Source organism: Peromyscus maniculatus, chromosome 6 (genome assembly GCF_049852395.1).
Source record: "Peromyscus maniculatus bairdii isolate BWxNUB_F1_BW_parent chromosome 6, HU_Pman_BW_mat_3.1, whole genome shotgun sequence".
Lineage (NCBI taxonomy): Eukaryota > Metazoa > Chordata > Mammalia > Rodentia > Cricetidae > Peromyscus > Peromyscus maniculatus.
The window spans coordinates 2,139,274-2,158,125 of NC_134857.1; the positions used below are offsets into that span (position 1 = coordinate 2,139,274).

The window sequence follows — 18,852 nt, forward strand, 5'->3', positions numbered from 1 at the left end:
CACTGAGAAAGTCTATGAAACAAGACCTAAAATTATATGAGGAGAACACTTACCTGTATAATTCCTTTCAATTGGTGTAATTGGGATAGTTTCCAGAGCCTTTTCCAGAAAGTCCAATAGACAAGGGCTAATAACCATTTCTTCTGGTAATGACTGAAGCGCTACCCAGGCGTATAGCTTGGCTGTTTTTACTCCTCCACTTCCTTTTCCTTTGGCTAGAATGTTGGTAAATATGAGGTACATTGAATGAAATTCAAGAAAATGTCCCAACAAAACATGGCAAGTTAATGAGAAATTAGAATTGTACGACAACTTAAGTAAACGAAGTACTTTACCTAAGACTACATGAGAAAACAATAACAGGCTGATAGAAATGGTATATTAATGTTAGACTACACATATTATTAATGATTTATAACACTATGTTTATTCTTAGTTATGCTAGGTTACACAATATGTTCCAAATTTTCAACTTTATACTTTTGCTAAGTTTTTGGCTGGTGTTAGTTCATTTGTTCACTTGAAAAGATAGCAAATCTTGACTAATGTGATTTAATGGAAAGTGGAGGAAAAATATCACAGCTTTTGGATTTCTTATGCATAGTATGTACATATTGACAATACTTCTCTGCATAGGATACCATGTCTCTTTCTTCTTAATCAAGTATTTCTGTTTCATAAAATGCATAAAAATACCTAACAGAGTCTTAGCTAACTTTGTCTCTAATATCCAATTTGAACATTAGTTGTATAAATATAGGAAAATGCCCCAAATCTATAAGCCCTCACTTTCTCCATTTATAAAATGGAATACTAGTATCTACCTCATTCTTAATGAATCTAGCTATACTTTGTCAATTGAGAAGTGGTAAGCACTAGGTGTTATCATCATGATTCACTATTTTAAAGGGTTTGTATACCATGTGAAATTTCCAAATGAAACTTCTTTAATAATTATTGTCAGCTCTAACAGTCCCTATATTAGAGATTCTATCATATATATGAATGTATATATGAGTTATATACATGAATGTATATATGAATACATAATATATAGAATGATAGAAAAAATATATATGCATGTGTAAAGTATCATTTATATACTATGATAGCCATTTCCAAGATGGCTTTCAAGGATCCTTGCTGGCCTTCAAGTTCTAGTTCCCATCCTCAATGGTCTGTATAATCAGTAAGAAACTATAAATGTAGTACTCTGTGACTTTTATAGCTAAGCTATTAAGCATTGCAGGTTTGTCAGCTTTTCTTTCTATCATTCCACTCAAAGGATGTTAACTGCAGTATCATAAAAATACTCTCATCTCAGTTGTGATGCCCCACTGGGCACCAGTCAGCCAGTCACATGACTAGGACAGGATGGAAAATCTTTTTGTTTAGTCAAGTATTCAGGTGACCTAGCCAGCATCTTGACTTCAACCTCATTAAAGACTGTGAGTTGAAATTTATCAAGTCAAATTCCACTTGGGTTTTTTGTTTGTTTGTTTGTTTTTCATCAATACAGCACTACGATTAAGGTTATAAGTTTTGGGTAACCTGTTGTGTCACAACAGATAATTAATAATTACAAGTAATCCCAGTGTACTCATAAATGTGTAAATTAGGTCCCTGGCTGACTATAGCTCCCAAACTTAAACCACATGAACTACCCTTTGGTAAATATACATTGTTCTAAAAGTGTGGTTTGTTTATGAAGATTATTATTATCAAGAAAGAGTCTAAAGAATTTGTTTAGTACTTCCACAGGCAGATTTTAATCAGTCACTACTGATAAGTCTATATCCTTTCTTAAACAAAGGAATTAAAAAATCTCAACAGAGCAAGAAGAATAACTAAAAATTTATGAAAAACATGACAAAATACAGTGCAGTCTCAAATACCTGAAGGAATAGGTGGGGGTTGGGGAGGAAGTAAGGTGTTAGTCTTGCTCTGGACAGTGCAAGGTAAAGGAGGAGAAGAAGGAGATGCTGCGTTATCTTTCATACCATACAACTTGGACTCTTTGGAGAGTGTTCTAGGCAAGGAAGATCCTCTGGAGGCATTAGGTGATTCAGTCTTTAATGTCTTAGAATTGTAATGCAACTGTATTAAAAAAATCAAAACAAACATTTTGCAGATAAGGAAATAGCATGAAATATAGAAGATGTAGTTCAGAGGAACACTGCTTCAGGGGCCTGAAAACTGAGCTCCAGCTTTGTAAGTTAGCTTTAAGGTTCTGGAAACTACTTGTCTTTTTTTTTTTTTTTAAATCAAAGAGCTGAATCCAGATCATCTTTAAAGTTCTTTTGAGCTTAACAGTCTAGATCCAATAATTTAAAGAAATTTAAAACATTATTATTTGATGAAATTATACTAGGTAAAGTTTAGCAAGCCTAGTATATCAGTATCACTTCTTTCTGCCAAACTTTCATAGGAAAAGATGTAATAGCAAAATGGTAAGCCACAATTTAGACACTCGCATGTTCAGACTATGGCTACATTAGCTAAGTCAGAAAGTTTCATGTTTTAATAAAATAAGCAAAAGAAAAATATATGGTAGAAAATAAACACTGCTATTAATGGTCTAGTCTCTTATTCCAGACAATCGGGTTTTTACCTTTACATCCACTCCAGGAATATAAAACACTGTTGTTTCTAAGTCACTGGGCTTTGTCTGTAGAGAGGATGGCACTTTCTTGCCCGTCATTAAATGGGTAGTAGAAGCATAATTAGTTTGAAACTTTTTCTTTTTTGAAGGCGAATCTTGATCTAAACTCCTAGAACTTCGATCATAACTCCTACAGAAAAAAAAGGGGGGGAGGGTTGTTATTTTCTAAAAAACTATTTTCTTTTGTTTCAAAGATAACTTTTATTTATATAATAAAGGGAAAGTAGTAATTCAAAAAGTAGAAAAAGGAAAGATCAGAACTTCTAGTTAGATTAGTTAATGTCTTAGAAAAATGATAATGTTATATGTTTTTTTTTGGTTTTTCGAGACAGGGTTTCTCTGTGTAGCTTTGCGCCTTTCCTGGAGCTCACTTGGTAGCCCAGGCTGGCCTCGAACTCACAGAGATCCGCCTGGCTCTGCCTCCCGAGTGCTGGGATTGAAGGCGTGCGCCACCACCGCCCGGCAATGTTATATGTTTTAAAGCTAGCTATCTCTATGTATGAATGTATGCATGTATGTATGCATGGATGTATTGTTTGTTTGTGACAGGGTCATGGTTAAGACCAGGCATTTTCCTGCCTCCACCTTCTGAATGCTGGAATTACAAGTGTGTACAGGCACACACAACTGCCTTTATGCTTTGCTAAGTTCACAATGTATCATTTAAAGGATGAACCAAATGCAGCTAAATATTGACAGTCTTTTATGGTTCAATTAAAATGGCCTACCAGTTACTCTTCAATCACCATTACTACATTTATGAGATACTGTAATTGTCTACAGTGTTTTTTATCCTCTTATTTTGTAAAAATTTCACTTGATGGACCATTAAAATCTTTGTTTTTCACACATATAAAAAATAAAGGGAATGGAGTGGAGAATCTTTATTACCTGTTTCAACAGCTGTTAGCATTCTGCCATTCTTATTTATATTTTTACCCTCTCACTTACTAGTAACTGTTACTTTACTTTCATAATTAATTTTCTTGACCAGGAAAGAAAAAGAAAAATTCAAAGAAAGAGCTGAGGAAATGTCTTAGCCAGGAAAGCATTTCCAATAGCAACCATGAGGACCTGAGTTTAAGCCTCATAGCTCAGAAAATAAATCATGGTAACACACACTCATAATGCCAGTGCTGTGCAGGTACAGACAGGAAGATCCTTTGGGCTCTCTGGCCAGTCAGCTTAGCCTACTTGGTGAGCTGTTGGCTGGTGAAAGACCCTGGCTCAAAACACAGAGTGGATGCCATCTGAGGAGCAATGCCTCAGGTTGATTCTGACCTCCACACACAAAAGCACACCCATACATCCACACAGGAACATGCACATACACACCCCTCCAAAGAAACACAATCTAATGCTAAATCTGTTTATATCATCATTTAGTTAATGATAGAAACAAATGGTAACCTTGCAATTATATCCATAATATTTCCATTTAGTTAGGCTCTATTTGCATAACTACTTCCTGTCTTTTTTTGTTTGTAAACTCATCAAAATTCTTAATGAAGAGTCCTGCATTAATTATTTTTTTAAGACAGAAATATATTCAATACAAAGGCAAGACAGAAATTCAGGCCTGTCGAAAGAATTCCAAAGAATTCTTTTCTTACATCTGTATGTGTATAGTGTGTGCTATTCAGGATTAAATCCTGTGCTCACTCAACAGGTACACATTCTAGCACTAAGCTAAAATCCTCAGTCTAAAGATCTATAATGAACAAATTTACCAGTCTCTAAATCAGATATTCACTTCTAATTGCCAGAAAATATGTATTTGTTCTAAAAAAATTGCATATTATAAAAATGACCACTGTAAGTACAACCAGTTACTTTTAAAATTTGCAGTTTTGGACAGGGGAAAGTTTGTGATAATTTATGAAATACAAACAGTGTTTCTAACTAATGAATTCCATGTAACTTTTCTAGCTAGTCTTTTACCTTCTTAAACTTATATCATCATGCTCCTGCAAAAGTGTGGTTGGGTGGAGGACACATTTCCCACTGTCAATTTCAACCCGTATATCAAGTTCAAAGTCAATGTTTCTCTCAGTAGCTGTGCCACTAAGACTTCGGTTGACTGGTGTTGTAGGCCAGCGTTCAGTAAGCAGCTGATGAACAGCAGCAAAGCCTGTTGCTTTCTTCCGAGAGGTATGTCTGCAGAAAACAAGGAATCATTACTTATAGTAAATTGAAGTCTTCCTAATGAACTATTTCTCAATGTTATGTGAGTAACAGTCTGTAAAGAAATTTTATTATTTTTTAAAATAACAGAAATTATTCAACTAGTTAAAACTAAGTGAATTTTTTTCTAGGTTTAATGGATCCACAATTATGAATTGACCATTATCTGCTAGTAGGTGCTACTAGGTGATAAAGACACAGGCATAATCACAACTATTAATGAATGTGAATACCAGTGTATGAACTGTACTCTATGTTGGTAGAGGTATCATTTCCACAAATTATAAAATCTAAATGCTGCCTTCCTGTTGTTATTAAAAGACAGAAGAACAGGGAAAGAAAGAGAAAAAAAATGCCAAAAATCTTTGACATGTGGTGGAACTAAATACCACACACAACTGGTGATGACATTGATCCTGATGTTGCTCCATAAATTCATTCATGCTGGTATTCCAGCACTCAGGAGACTGAGGCAAGAAGACTGCAAGTTCCAGGGCAGACTGACTACAAAGCAGGAACTTATCCCTGAGGAAAAAAAAAAGTATGACAAAACAACCCCCCAAAACTCTCCAACTAGATTAAAGACTTAAAGACCTATGATGATAAAACTCCTAGAAGGAAACAAAGGGAAAAATTTCCATGACACTGATCTTGACAATGATTTCACAGATACCACAATTTGAAAGGCACAGGAAAATAAAAGCAAAACCAGACAAAATTATATCACACCAAATAAGGGCTGTGTCTCCAGAGCAAAGGAAATAATCAGCAGAGTAAAATGCAACACATGAATTAGACAAGACGTTAATTTCTAAAAGAGAAATTATAAAAAGAGCTGTTCCAGGCTAATCCAGAGGCACGTGGATCTCTGTGAGTTCGAGGCCAGCCTGGTCTACAGAGTGAGTTCCAGGATAGCCAGGGCTGAAACACAGAGAAACCCTATGTACCAGGCCTTTTCTTTTGGGCTACCAATCAGTTCCCAAATCATGACACAGAGACTTATTTTTAGTTCTGAATGCTCGGCCTATCTTAGGCACATTTCTGGCTAGCTCTTTTAACTTAAATGAACCTGTTCCTCTTTATCTACCCTTTGCCTCGGGGCTTATTCCCTTTCTTCCTTCTATTTATCTTACTTTCACTGTTTCTCTATGCCTGGCTTCTTGCCTTGTGCGTGCCCCCCATTCCTTTCTTTCTCCTTTTCTCACTCCTTACTCTCTTCCCCAGAGTTCTCCTCCTATCTATTCTCACTGCCTGCCAGCCCTGAGTATCCTTTCTCCTGCCTACCTATTGGCTGTTCAGCTCTTTATTACACCAATCAGGTGCCTTAGGCAGGTGAGGTGACACAAATACAACACATCTTTACATAATTAAACAAATGCAGCATAAACAAAAGTAACACACCTTTATACAGTTAAAGTAATATTCCACAGCATAAACAAATGTAACACACCTTTGCCCAGTTAAAATAATATTCTACACCAATCCTGTCTCGAAAACCAAAAAAAAAGAGCTTATAGCTTAAACAGACATTTCCTCAAGATGACATAACAGTATTCAACACAGACACATACAGGCATTATGAAAGGTGTTCACACCAACCATCAAAGAAAAGCAAACCGACCTACAGTATGGTATAAAAGCAAACATAATGGAACAGACTGTTAAAATGACTAAAAGGCCAGAATTTATAGAAACTAGATCCTTCTCCACTGGTAGTAAGAATGTAAAGTATCTAACAATTAGAGGAAACTGACTCCTCAAAAAATTACAAATAAAGTTACTGCAGGATCCATTTCTGGGTATTTATCCAAAAGAACTAAAACCGGGATCTTGAAAAGAGAGCATTTCCATGTTCACTGTGCCATTTTTCCACAATAGCTAAGATGTGGAATAAGATAAATGTCTGTCAAAAGGGTAAAAAAATATAGATATCTATTAAAGACTTAAATATAAGACCTATGATGGTAAAACTCCTAGGAGGAAACAAAGGGACATATATGACTATTCTGCCTTAAAAGAAATGCAGCAATACACAGTAACACAAATGAACTTGAAGTCATTACATAAAGCAAAAGAAACTCCAGTCAAAGAAGAAAAGATAGTACAGATTCCTCTTTAAAATAGTCAAAACCACAGAAATAAGGAAAGGAATGATAGGTGCCACAGGATACTACCAGGAAACAGCATTGTCTCATTTACTCAGGAAAAATTCTAGAAAACCTGCTATGCTTCACAGGCCACAGAAGAATGGCGCTGTACTACATACTCGAACAACTCATGCTGAGTGTTCTTGCCAAAAGAAAACATAAATATGATCAAGCTGGACACCTGGAAAAGATTATTAAATCAGTAAAAAGTAGGAAGCATAAAAACAAATAAAATAACTACATATTGTGTACACAGGAAGCAATAGTCTGACTCAGAAGTCTACTATTAAAAAAGAAAATAGGGGCTGGAGAGATGGCTCAGCAGTTAAAAGCACTGGTTGCTCTTCCAGAGGACCTGGGGTCAATTCCCAGCACCCACATGGCAGCTCACAATCATGTGAAACTCTAGTTCCAGGGGATCTAATGCCTACTTCTGGCACCTTCAGGCACTTTACACATATACATACAGGTAAAACATCATACACCTAAAATAGAAAAATAAAAATAGAACTATATAAAGCAAAGAAACAAGTCTAAAAAAGTATTTCCCTAAAAGCCCAAGTACACTTTTGTATTTTAAGAACTACCAAAATAAATGGAACATTTATTTGGAAAGGAAACCTGGACACACCATTGCAAAATTAAGAGGCAACATCTCAAAAACCCGTAATATGCCCAAGTACAGATAAACACTTAGAAAACAGAGAAATCCACACTGACAGTATTGAGAGGATTACAAACAACAAACACTAAACACTGATGCTGGAAGAAAAGGAAACAGATTTTCTTAGAAGAAATATTAATTCTTAGAATTCTATACTTAATCCAATAATCAAACCTGAGCACATTAAACTTATTTTATATTTTTAAAAACTTTAAGACAGCAGATTTGAATTGTGATTCTTCTTAGGTTATTTGAAGCTATATTCCAGTAAGTGAAGAAATAGGCCAAAATACACTAATACAAAGGATTCCAAAGCTAGTAGCTCCACCCTGGAGGAAGGGGCAAGAATCACCTTAGCTCAACAGGAAGATGATGGGCACAGTGGACACTCTTCCTTACTGTCACAGCTGCAGTGCAGCTCTAAAGGTGGGTGGGTTTTAAAGGTCCTTCTACCTCCTCATGAGGGCACATTCTCAGTACGACTTCATTTTATCAACACTATCTTATCTCATTTCTTTCAAGAATGATTTGAAATCTTCATTCACTGCTACATACTTCCCTTTACTATTTATTATTTTTCTCAACTAACGATAATTTTCAGTGTTTCCTTTTATTTTTATTAAGCCCAGGAGGAATATTGCTTTCACCTTTATTAAACCTATAACCTTATCTCTGTTTCCATGTTATTGACAGGTATTATCATGGAGAAATAACTGAAGTAATTTAAATAAACCCATTATATTAAGAAGAAAACAGTACCATGTCAAGTTAAATTACATTAGAAATTATGAATATGTATCTTAGAATTACTCAAAAAATTAACACTTTTTGGATAATTTATTATTGTTATGACTTTTTGAGACAGAGTCAAATGTAGCCCAGGCTGGAGTAGAGCTTGCTATGTAGTCCAGGAGGATTTTAACTCCTGATCCCACTGCTGGAATTATAGGCATGTGACATCATGCTTGGCTTGCTAAATATTAGACTAGTTAAAGTGCCTTAGGTTTACGTCTACATTCTGACATACCACCTAAAAAAAATAAAAGGTTACTCACGAGGGTTTCCTGTAAATATAGAATCTTTCCCTCTCACGATCTTCATCTTTTTCATCCTTCTCAGAGTCTTCACTAGTAGAAGACAGACTGTCGTCCCGTCGGCCATCTTCGGATTGGAAAGGAACACTTGGTGAAAAGCCTCCTGTGGCTTTGGGAGAGCTGAACACCGAACATGATCCTTCACTGTTTGATGAGTAATGTGATGGACCTTCAATAGTAACTGACAAAAGATCCAGTTCTGTCTCCTCTGGAAACTGATTACAAAAACAGTAAAGACAAATCAGATTTGTTTTTCAAGTTTTCTCTCAAAAAGAGAGAAACTAAAAATATGAAAGATATAAGTCTAAACACTTGAGAATCTCTGAGTTGAATTTCCTCATTCTGAAGTGAAAGGCAGGTCAGACTCAGGAACATATGAAATGGCACACCAAGGAAGGAAACAGGTCAAACCACAGACAGTCACCACTGACACTTGAAAATCACAGTGAAATTGTACTTTAGAGAAACATAAACGATCATATTTAATTAGTACACAATGAGTAGAAGATTATGTGGAAAGAAAAAAAATCAAATATAAATCAGAATGGAAGAACAGCTCATGATGAGCACAGGGACTGTGAGTACAGATATTTCCTAGAGGAGTTTCTGGGGACAAATCTTTAAAATGAAACCTTCATGGATTGATGGAAGATGTGTAAATAGTTGAGTAATAAAACATGTATCAACTACTCAAAGCTAGCAATGTTGTATTTTAAGTAAATAACTTGTTTAAATACTGATCTCTAACTTGGGATTTTACTGGAGGCCACAGTTTTTAAGTGTCCAAAACACCAGCAAAGCTTGCTCTGCACTGATTTCAGTTTCCCAGCTAAAGAGTGCTGCTCCAGTGTCATCTGAAAATGGGTAGCCCAATACAGTGCAACTAGCAAGGTAAATTTATTATTAAAGAGTAGATGCTACTGTAAAATTCATAGTAAAATCATATAATCACAACATCAAACATTTGTAGAAATCAAGTGTTCTTCACTTAAAAAAATAGAGGTGTCACAGAGTAAATAAAAGTTTTAGAACATATCTCAATTTTTAAAGTTGATAAATTTCTGTAAAAGATCTCTTTGCTTGATACTTATTTTATATGGAGTCATACCTTTATAACCTATTTTTTAATTTATAACGGCCAAGTCTAATATCTAATCTCGTGTTATCTAACTTAAGACTTTTTTAATATAAATGGGATATACTATTATTTAAAAATAGGACTTAAATTACCTTCAATTATTTTTATATTTAATTTGTGTGTGCTGGGGGTGCAGTGGGGTGGGGTGGGTGGCAGCACACATGTGCCATGGGTCAAACTTACTGTATCATTCATTTAAAAAAAAATTAAGCTGGGTGGTAGTGGTGTACACCTTTGATCCCAGCACGTGGGAGGCAGAGGCAGGAGGACCTGTGAGTTTGAGGCCAGCCTGGTCTAAAAGGTAAGCTTCGGGATAGCCAGGAATACACAGAGAAACCTTGTCTTGAAAAAAATAAAACAAAAGAAAACAGTATGAGAAATATTAATTTTCTATTATGTGTATGTGTCTGAGCATATGTATATGCACCATATGTGTGCAGAATACAGAGGTCAGAAGAAGACATCAGATTCTCTGAAACTGGAGCTATATGGGTGGTTGTGAGGCACCATGTGGGTGCTGGGAACTGAACCCAGATCTTCTGCAAGAGTAGCAAGTGCTCTTAACTGCTGAGCCATGTTCCCCAGCCCCTGTATTATATTCTAATTGCTTTGAGACCAAATACAGTTTGATTAAACACAGTATAACTATGGGACATATGTTGAGACTCAAGTCTGAAAGAATAAAGACAAGGAAACATATTTGGAGGGACTGCCAGTTTTCTTTTTTAAAAAGTTGAAATCTGAAAGAAAACTCTAGGCAAGATTAAATGTCTGGTGTTGTATGTGGGACTTTATATATATAAATGTGTGTGTGTACATATTTATAATATTGATATTTAGTTTAATGACACATTCAGAGGAAAATTTGGCTTAAAATGTTAAGCATCATGTAGCACATTTTCACACTCTCTGAATACAGCAACCAATTTTTAAATGAATCTTTATTTTGGTGCTAGGGATCAAATTCAGGGTTTTATGCATGATGGCAACTATTCTACTAGTGAACAATATCTCTAGTCCTGTTTTGGTTTAAAGACTGGGTCTCACTAAGTTGCTCAGGCTGAGAACAGGAGCAGTGGTACATGACTATAATAAGAGCATTTGGAGGCAGAGGCAGAAGGATCGGGAGTTCAAGGCCATCTTTAGCAACACAGTGAGTTTAAAGTCAGCCTAGGCTACATGCGACCCTGCCTGAAAAACGGAAACAAAAGTAGGTTATTCAGTCTGGCCTTGAGCTTCCTGTTCTTTTGCCTCAGCCTGTCAAGGAGCTGAAATTACAGGCATGCATGTGTCATCACATTTGGCTCTGAATATAACATTTAATAAACACTAGTGTATCACAGTGACTTCAAAGAATTGATAGTCAATGATCAATCAGTTTACTGTTTAGAGTTAGATTTGACTTGCATTTGAAGCACTTAACAAAGATTGTTGACTTAAAAAAGACCCACTTTGTAGTTAAATGTAAGGAAAAAAAGATTGATTTCAGGGTTAACAAATTGATAGTTGATTTAGTAAATTGCAGTTTCAGAGTTTAAAATCTGGTTCAGTTGATTTGATAAGCTGATTAAAGTTTCTTACTTTTGAAGATCAAGTAAAATTAAACTACATTTAAATATAAAACCAACAATCATAAATCTTTACATAAAGTATTTCTGAGGCCTCAGCTTAGCTTGAAAAGAAGACATTTTGAAAGCAAATTTTCAGGGCAATTAGTTTTAAAGTAAAATTTTATGTTGTTTTCATAAGTACCTGAAAGTACCCTTCCCCTGGAGAGCTGGACTGTGGTGAACTTCCCCACACTGTATTTTTCAACTTAATTAAAATAATAAGAAAAGAAAATAAAACTCATGAAAAATAAAGACAATGTAAACAAATACTTCCTAAATAAACATTTTAACATAAATTTTGAAGTGCAACAGTGTACAATTCTAAAGCTGGCCTTCCTTATGGCTTCTACTATTTATATACTACATACATAAATACACTACAAACATAAATACATAAATGAGTATGTATTTCACATTAACAAGTGTGTAAAGGACAGTTTAATGTGGGCCCTCATTTACTAAAAAAAAATGCTCAACCAAACCACCCCATGTAAAAGCAAGCAGCTAAGGGCTTTTTACTGTACACACACTTGGTCTTCTGCAGGATTGCTAATATCAGCGTCTGCTTGCAGGTGGTACAGATACTTGAGCTATGACAACCCTCACTTTCATCGTAGGCAACAATTCATATTTTTAAACTGTATAATATTGTAAGTCTGCAATTTTTTAAACTATTTAGCAACAGGAATTTCTAACAAGTACTGTCTCTCTTACTGTATCCTGGATGTTAAAAGTTACTCTGGGTCCAGGAGATGCCGCATCCACACGGATTTCTGGGAGCTCATCAGTTTCTCCTATTCGAGAACTATAAGCAAAACGTAGTTATGAAACAAGCATAAATATGTAACACAAATATAAAATATAAAACACCAATAGTCTCATTTTAAAAACCCTTGGCTTTATAGAAGTCTTATTAATATTAACATTAACATTCTATGTCTAAATGTTGATCTTATCAGATGATTTAATTTTTGGCATTCCATGTATTAACCTTCAATATCTGTGAAAAAAATATTGATTCAATTAACTTCACATTTTCTAAAACTAAACCAAATAAAAAGGATTATGCTTTTTTATTTTTTATTTTTTTAATTGGAGATAGAATCTCATGTGTCCCAGGCTAGCCTCAAAACCACTATGCAGCTGAGAGAGAATGCTCTTGAATTTCTAATCCCCTTGCCTGTTTGTTCTAAGAGTTATCAATACAAGGCATAAACCACCCAATTTATGTGGTACTAGCGACTGAACCCAGGGCTTCATGTATGCCAGGCAAGCACTCTACCAACCGAGCTACAACACACCTCAGGAATTTATATATTTTATTTTTATAGTGCTGACTTAATACTAAAACAAGTTTTTAATGTACACAATCATCTTTTCTAAATTGACTATTTAGAAAGCAACCATCAGTATGCAAATTTTCTTTTCTTTGGATTATTTGTAAGCTTATACATAAATCAAATCTAAATAAATTTGCTTTACTAAAACTTTCTTACTGCACTGCGGAATAAACACAGTAGAGCTTTCCTCAAACCAATGATGTATGACAGTAAGTAATTAGTGATTATTATTTTACTAATGAGGGTGATTTTTTTTACTATCCAATTGGAACACAGTATAAAAAAGTACTGAATCTTAGTTGGCTTGAAGTCAGCAATTTTATAGTTTGCCTCATTGGTTGAAATATGTATTACCTTGCTCTTTCCATTCTCTTAAGAGGTGGTCTTCCAGAAGCCGAAATGCTCTTTGATCGGCTGTAACTTGGTTTGTAACCTAAACCCCACTTATCCTTGAGGGAAGCAGCCTAATAAAATGGTAAAGGAAAAAAAAGTGACTCAAGGCAATTGTATACTGATGTGTTATTTCACTACAGCTAAAATAAAAACTATGTTAGTTCCTCTACCTCCAGGTGAGTTTCAATGACATTCAGCATAGATGAATCAAAGTGCCACAGCAATCAGCTATCCTGATGTCATAATATCACTTAGGAGGACTATACAATGGAAATAAGAGCCACTGGCTAACTCAACAGGAAAGGAAAAGATTAGGGAAAGGAAGAGGAGTACAGAAACAAGATGAGAATAAAGGAACTAATTAGAAGAAAAGAATGGAAAAAGAAAATGAGCAAAGATTCTGGGGAAAAGCTATGTATGTGTTGGGGAAGAGACCACTTTATCATTTCAAGGAACATTCTAATTGCACGCCCCTGCTGCAGATCTCTACTTCACTGTAATAGAGGAAAGCAAGAGATGGGAACATTCAAATGTGCTGAGGTGCTGGGTGCTAAAGATTCTGATACAGCTGAGGACTCATGAAATGGTAGAGATTAAAGGGAAATGTTGAGTGAGACAAGTATTATGACTACAGATGAAATTTCAATGGTATCTTTAATCATCTTTATCAAGTTTTATTTTTAGAAACGTACTAACAAATAAACTACCTTAGAAACAGCACAGATGTATTATTTTACTTAGTGTATGATTTTAAATGTATAACTATGCACTGTCCCTTATCAAAGTCTATTACTCTCAGAGAATAGCAATGTATAAATTAAAATGAATTTTATCTTTACATAATTTAGAGTAGAACTTGAAGAAGGTTCTCTGGGAGTTAGAGGTGACTGAGGGATCACATACAATTTCCCCCCCTACCCTTTAATGTATGATGTGCTATCAAATCTTCATTCTGGCAAAAAATAAAAAAGGAAACTTCTAATTAAAAAAATTCTCCTTTTGAAGTTTTTATTTAATTTTATATTTCTGGTTTCTAGTACCACAAAAATCTGAGCATATAGAAATCAATAATCCTTCCTGAGCTGTAAGAGAAGGGCAAAATGCTGCCCTAAGGATTTAGAAAAGCAGGTAAACACAGGAGTTTCAGCTAGTAAGAACAGAATTCACAAGTAGAGAATGCCGTAAGGACAGTGCTGGGTAGGGAAACCTAAAGCTCAGTGCAAACCAGTCTGACAGTTAAAAATGCGATTTTTTTCCTCAGGAGTTTGACAAGATTCCTTCAATAAATACCAGAAAAAGAAGCTCTTCAAGCTTTCAGTAAAAGGAAGGGGGAAAGGAATGTTTTGAAAATCACCAGAGTATAGTTGTACTGAGGATGGCAAATTTTCACATGTGCAAGTCTCTTATTTAAAATGTGTTAGTACTTGTGTATAACCAACTTCTTGTACAGTCTGAATGTCTAGGTTACTTATAATACCTAGTATGATAACAAACACAGGTAAACAGTTGTTACAGTATGTTGTTTAGGGAACAACAAGGAAAAAGTCAGTACATGTTCAGTACTAAATACTTTTGATCTGTGGCTGACTGAGTTCAGGAATGTGGAACCCACAAATACAAAGTGGCAACTGCGAAGTTTTTGTGTGGCCTGTCCTTGATAGAAACAAGCTACCAAGAACCCAACCTGATCTGAGTGATATTATCATCGCATACCAAACAAAGAAAAGGGAGACAATGAGGTCTAATCAACAATACTCAGCAATTCCACACTGGGAAGGGTGAAGAAAGGACCAATGTCTGTGAAGTCAAAGATCTAATCACAAGTCACTATAGCACTGCAACCCTGAAGGAAGTTTCACAGCAGTTTCTCTCACCTGGTAGGTACATCATGTGTAGCTATCAAGAAAGAAAGTTACAAAACATACTAAAGGCAAAACTGAAGTAAGATCTGAAGACAAAAAAAAAAAAAAAAGTCAGAAGCAAGCATGACAAGAGTGCTGGAACCAGCAAATTAGAATATTAAAGGCAGTTTTAATTAGCATGTTATGGTCCTCATGGATAAAAAGAAAGACCGTAAGAACAGCTGGACAATATAACCAGAAGTGGACATTCTAAGAAGGAACAACAACAACAACAAAACAGTAGAGATAAATACACTAACAGAAATGATCATTTGATGAACTTATTAACAGCCTGGACATACTGAGGAAAGACTCACACAGACTGAAACAGATTCACAGAAACTTCAGAAAGTGAAAAGTAAAGACAACAGAGAGCAAACCAAACCAACCAACCAACCAACCAAACAAACAAACAAAGAAACAAAAACTCAAACAAGATCCCAATAGAATATCTATGACTTGAGGGAAAACTACAAAATGCAGAGATGTACAATGGCAATACCAGAGGGAGAGGGAAGAGAGCACTGGCCTCTACAATCAGAGTTCTCTGTGGACTGGGGCAGTCAGGGACGGCACCTGAGGGGAGGTGACCTCATTCTAGTATCTCCTCCATTATGGGTGGCGGATCTACACTCCCAGTGGACGCTCTTCCCTGTTGCTTAGCCATCAAGCCACTCAATGGCTCTAACTCTGTAACTGAACTGTCAGTGACTGAGATTTCTTTAGCAATGTAAGATATCAAACCACAGATACAAAAAAACTGAGGAACCAAATAGTATAAATACCAAGAAAACGACACATAAGCACACAGTTTTCAAGCAACAAAAAGATCAATATAAAAAAAAAAAATCCCCTTTAAAAAAAACCTGAGTATCTCAATCATTGAGAAACAAAGAATAAAAATGACACCCAGTTTCTCCTAAAAAAAAAAAAAAATCAAGCCAGTAAGAAAAGAGTGAAGAGCAAGAAAATAGCCCATAGAATCAACTAACAAGGGCCCATAGACACTGAACTGGCAATCAGGGGCCTGCATGGGTCTGACCTAGGTCTCTACATATGTTATGGTTGTGCAGCATGGTGTTCTTATGGAACTCCTAACAGTGGGAGCAGAGGCTGCTTCTGACTCTTTTGCCTGCTATTGGGACCCTTTCCCTCCTACTGAGTTGCCTTATTCAGCCTTAATATGAGGGGATGTGCCTAGTCTTATTGCAACACGATATGCCATGTTTGGGTGATATCTCTGAGAGGCCTTGTCCTTTTCTGAAGGGAAACAGAGGAGGAGTGGATCTGAGGGTTGGGGTTCAGAGGATAGGAGGGAGGGGAAACTGTGGTTGGAATGGAATACATAGAAAGTGAAGAAAACACTTAAAGTGTTGAGAAAACAAAACCTCCAAACAATCTAGAGTTCTACAAAAAACTACTACCCTTCATAGGTGAAGGAAAAGTAAAACTTCCTCAGGCAAACAAAAAATAAGGAACTGTTGTCTATAGAATTACTTTGCAAGAAAGTCTAAGAGTTCTACAGAGATGGAAAATGATACAGGCTAGAAACATGGATCTCTATAAGGAAGGCCATCAAAGAATCAAGTGAAGGTAAATAACAACTCATTTTTCTATTCTTAATTGATCTAACAGATAATTTGTTCAAAATAAATAACACTTATGCTGTGTTATGTGTGCTTACATATATTACAATATAAGTATGCTTATATAGTACTGATACACACACTTACTTATATTACATATCTTAAGTATATACATACATCACACTCATATCCATGCTTACACGTAAGAAATTAATGACCATCATGGCAAGAGGGATTACTTTATTGCTATAGGTACTCGTGTTACATATGAAGTAGTAGAGTGTTATTGGAAAGCAGACTTGGATTTAGTTGTACATGTATATTGTAGACTCAAAAACCACCACTATAGTGTATTAAACTATAACCACTTTTAAAGAAGAGAAAAGGGAATCATATAAAATGTTCAGTTAAAACTATAAAAGACAGAAAAAACAAAACAAAAACAAAAACTAGAAGACAAAGGCATGAATAGAGAACAAAAGCAGGTAGATGTTTAATCCAATATTATCAATAATAGTTTGAACATCAATGGTTTAAACTATGCAAGACAAAAACTAACAGAATTGCAAAGTAAAATGGATGGTTTCACTATCATAGTTGGAGACCTTTTATCAGAAATGGACAGACCCAGTGCACACAGAAAATTCCCGTGTAGGAACTCACGAACTTTACCAACAGCTGTGGAACCTGTATGGGACTGGACTAGGTTCTCTGCATACAGGAGAGTTGCTTGGTCTGTTTGAGGGGCCCCTGGCAATGGAATTAGGATCTATGCCTGGTGCACGAGCTGGCTTTCTGGAACCCACTGCCTATGGTGGGATGCCTTGCTTAGCCTTGATGCAGGGGGGAGGGTCTTGGTCCTGTCTCAACTGAATGTACCAGGCTTTGCTGATTCCTCATGGGAGCCCTTACCCTTTTGGAGGAGAAGATGGGGGTGGGTGGGTAGAGGGGAAGGGAGGGAAAGCTGGAGGGGAGCGAGAGAAGGGATGAAAAGGGGATCTGTGGTGGGTATATAAAATAAATGAAAAAAATTTCTTAAATAAAAAAACAAAACAAAACAAAAAAACTAAGTAATCTCCGATTGTGAGGAGCTTTCTTTTGTGCATGTAGGCTAAAAGTCAATGTCAGGTGTTTTCTTACTTCTTGAGGCAGGGTCCCTTAGGAAACCTGTTTTACCAACTGGGTAGACTGGCTGGCTAGCAAGTCTCCACCTGCCCAGTGGTTGGGGTAAATTCAGGAGCACAGTGCCATACCTGTTTTTATAAGTGGGTAGTGGAGACCTGAACTCAGGTGTTTATGCTTGGGTAGCAAATTCACTTTATCCACTAAACCATCTCCCCAGCCCTGAGGGGAGTGGTTTTAATTGGGTAATGGAAAAAAATACAGAAGACTGTACAGCTAACATATTAAGTAGCCAAAAACTTCAAACTTACCCATTAAGACAGAAACAAGACTAGAAGTCCCCTTTGAATCTAGAATATCCCCCAAGGGCACATGTTGAAGGCTTTGTTCCAGCCCACAACAGAACTAGGAGGTAGTTGAAACTTTAAGAGGTGAAACATAGTTGGCAAATTAGGTAACTGTGAGCATGACATGGATACTGAGACCCTCCTGTGGCTGTTTCTGCTTTCCCTCCACCCTTCATGATCCTCCCACCCCAATCTGTATCTCTCTTCCTGGCTACCGTGAAATGAACCATCTCTGCTATACCTCCTATCCCAGTACTACCACAAACACAAAACAACAGGGTCAAATGTCACAGACTGAAGCCGTGAGCCAAATTCCATCTTTCCTTCTCTTCTGTTGATCATTTCAGGCATTTTATCAGAGTACAGGAAAGTCAACTAACAAATCCCCTCTCACCACTCCTTTTCAACACTGCCCTAGAAGGAATACAGATTAGGAAAGAAGAATTGAAGCTCCCTCTGCTCCAAGATGTAATACAATTGTCTATGTAGGAAATACAGAATTGATAAAAATTGTCCTTGAACTTATAAACAAATATATCAAGATTACAGGTTATAAAATTGATATATAAATGTCATTTTGCTTTCCTAAATACCTGCAATGAACAAAGAAAATGTGAAATTTGAAACATAATGTAATTTACCAAAAGTAAAATATTTAAGTATA

General features: G+C 36.0%; 1 protein-coding gene across 20 annotated transcripts in view; it reads right to left on the bottom strand.

Moving 5' to 3' along the window:
- Positions 1–18,852, bottom strand: part of Bltp1 (bridge-like lipid transfer protein family member 1) — a 180,106-nt gene that overhangs the window by 25,796 nt on the left and 135,458 nt on the right. For 7 of the 20 annotated variants that reach the window (XM_076573799.1, XM_076573804.1, XM_076573800.1 and 4 more), the window contains 8 exons: positions 13,194–13,303; positions 12,214–12,304; positions 11,642–11,704; positions 8,713–8,966; positions 4,604–4,819; positions 2,612–2,792; positions 1,896–2,097; positions 54–215 (listed from right to left, as the gene is read on the bottom strand). In XM_076573799.1, coding sequence (XP_076429914.1) covers positions 54–215; positions 1,896–2,097; positions 2,612–2,792; positions 4,604–4,819; positions 8,713–8,966; positions 11,642–11,704; positions 12,214–12,304; positions 13,194–13,303 — 1,279 coding nt within the window. The remainder of the gene's footprint in view (positions 1–53; positions 216–1,895; positions 2,098–2,611; positions 2,793–4,603; positions 4,820–8,712; positions 8,967–11,641; positions 11,705–12,213; positions 12,305–13,193; positions 13,304–18,852) is intronic. The other 13 variants (XM_076573812.1, XM_076573809.1, XM_076573811.1 and 10 more) reach the window with 3 other exon arrangements.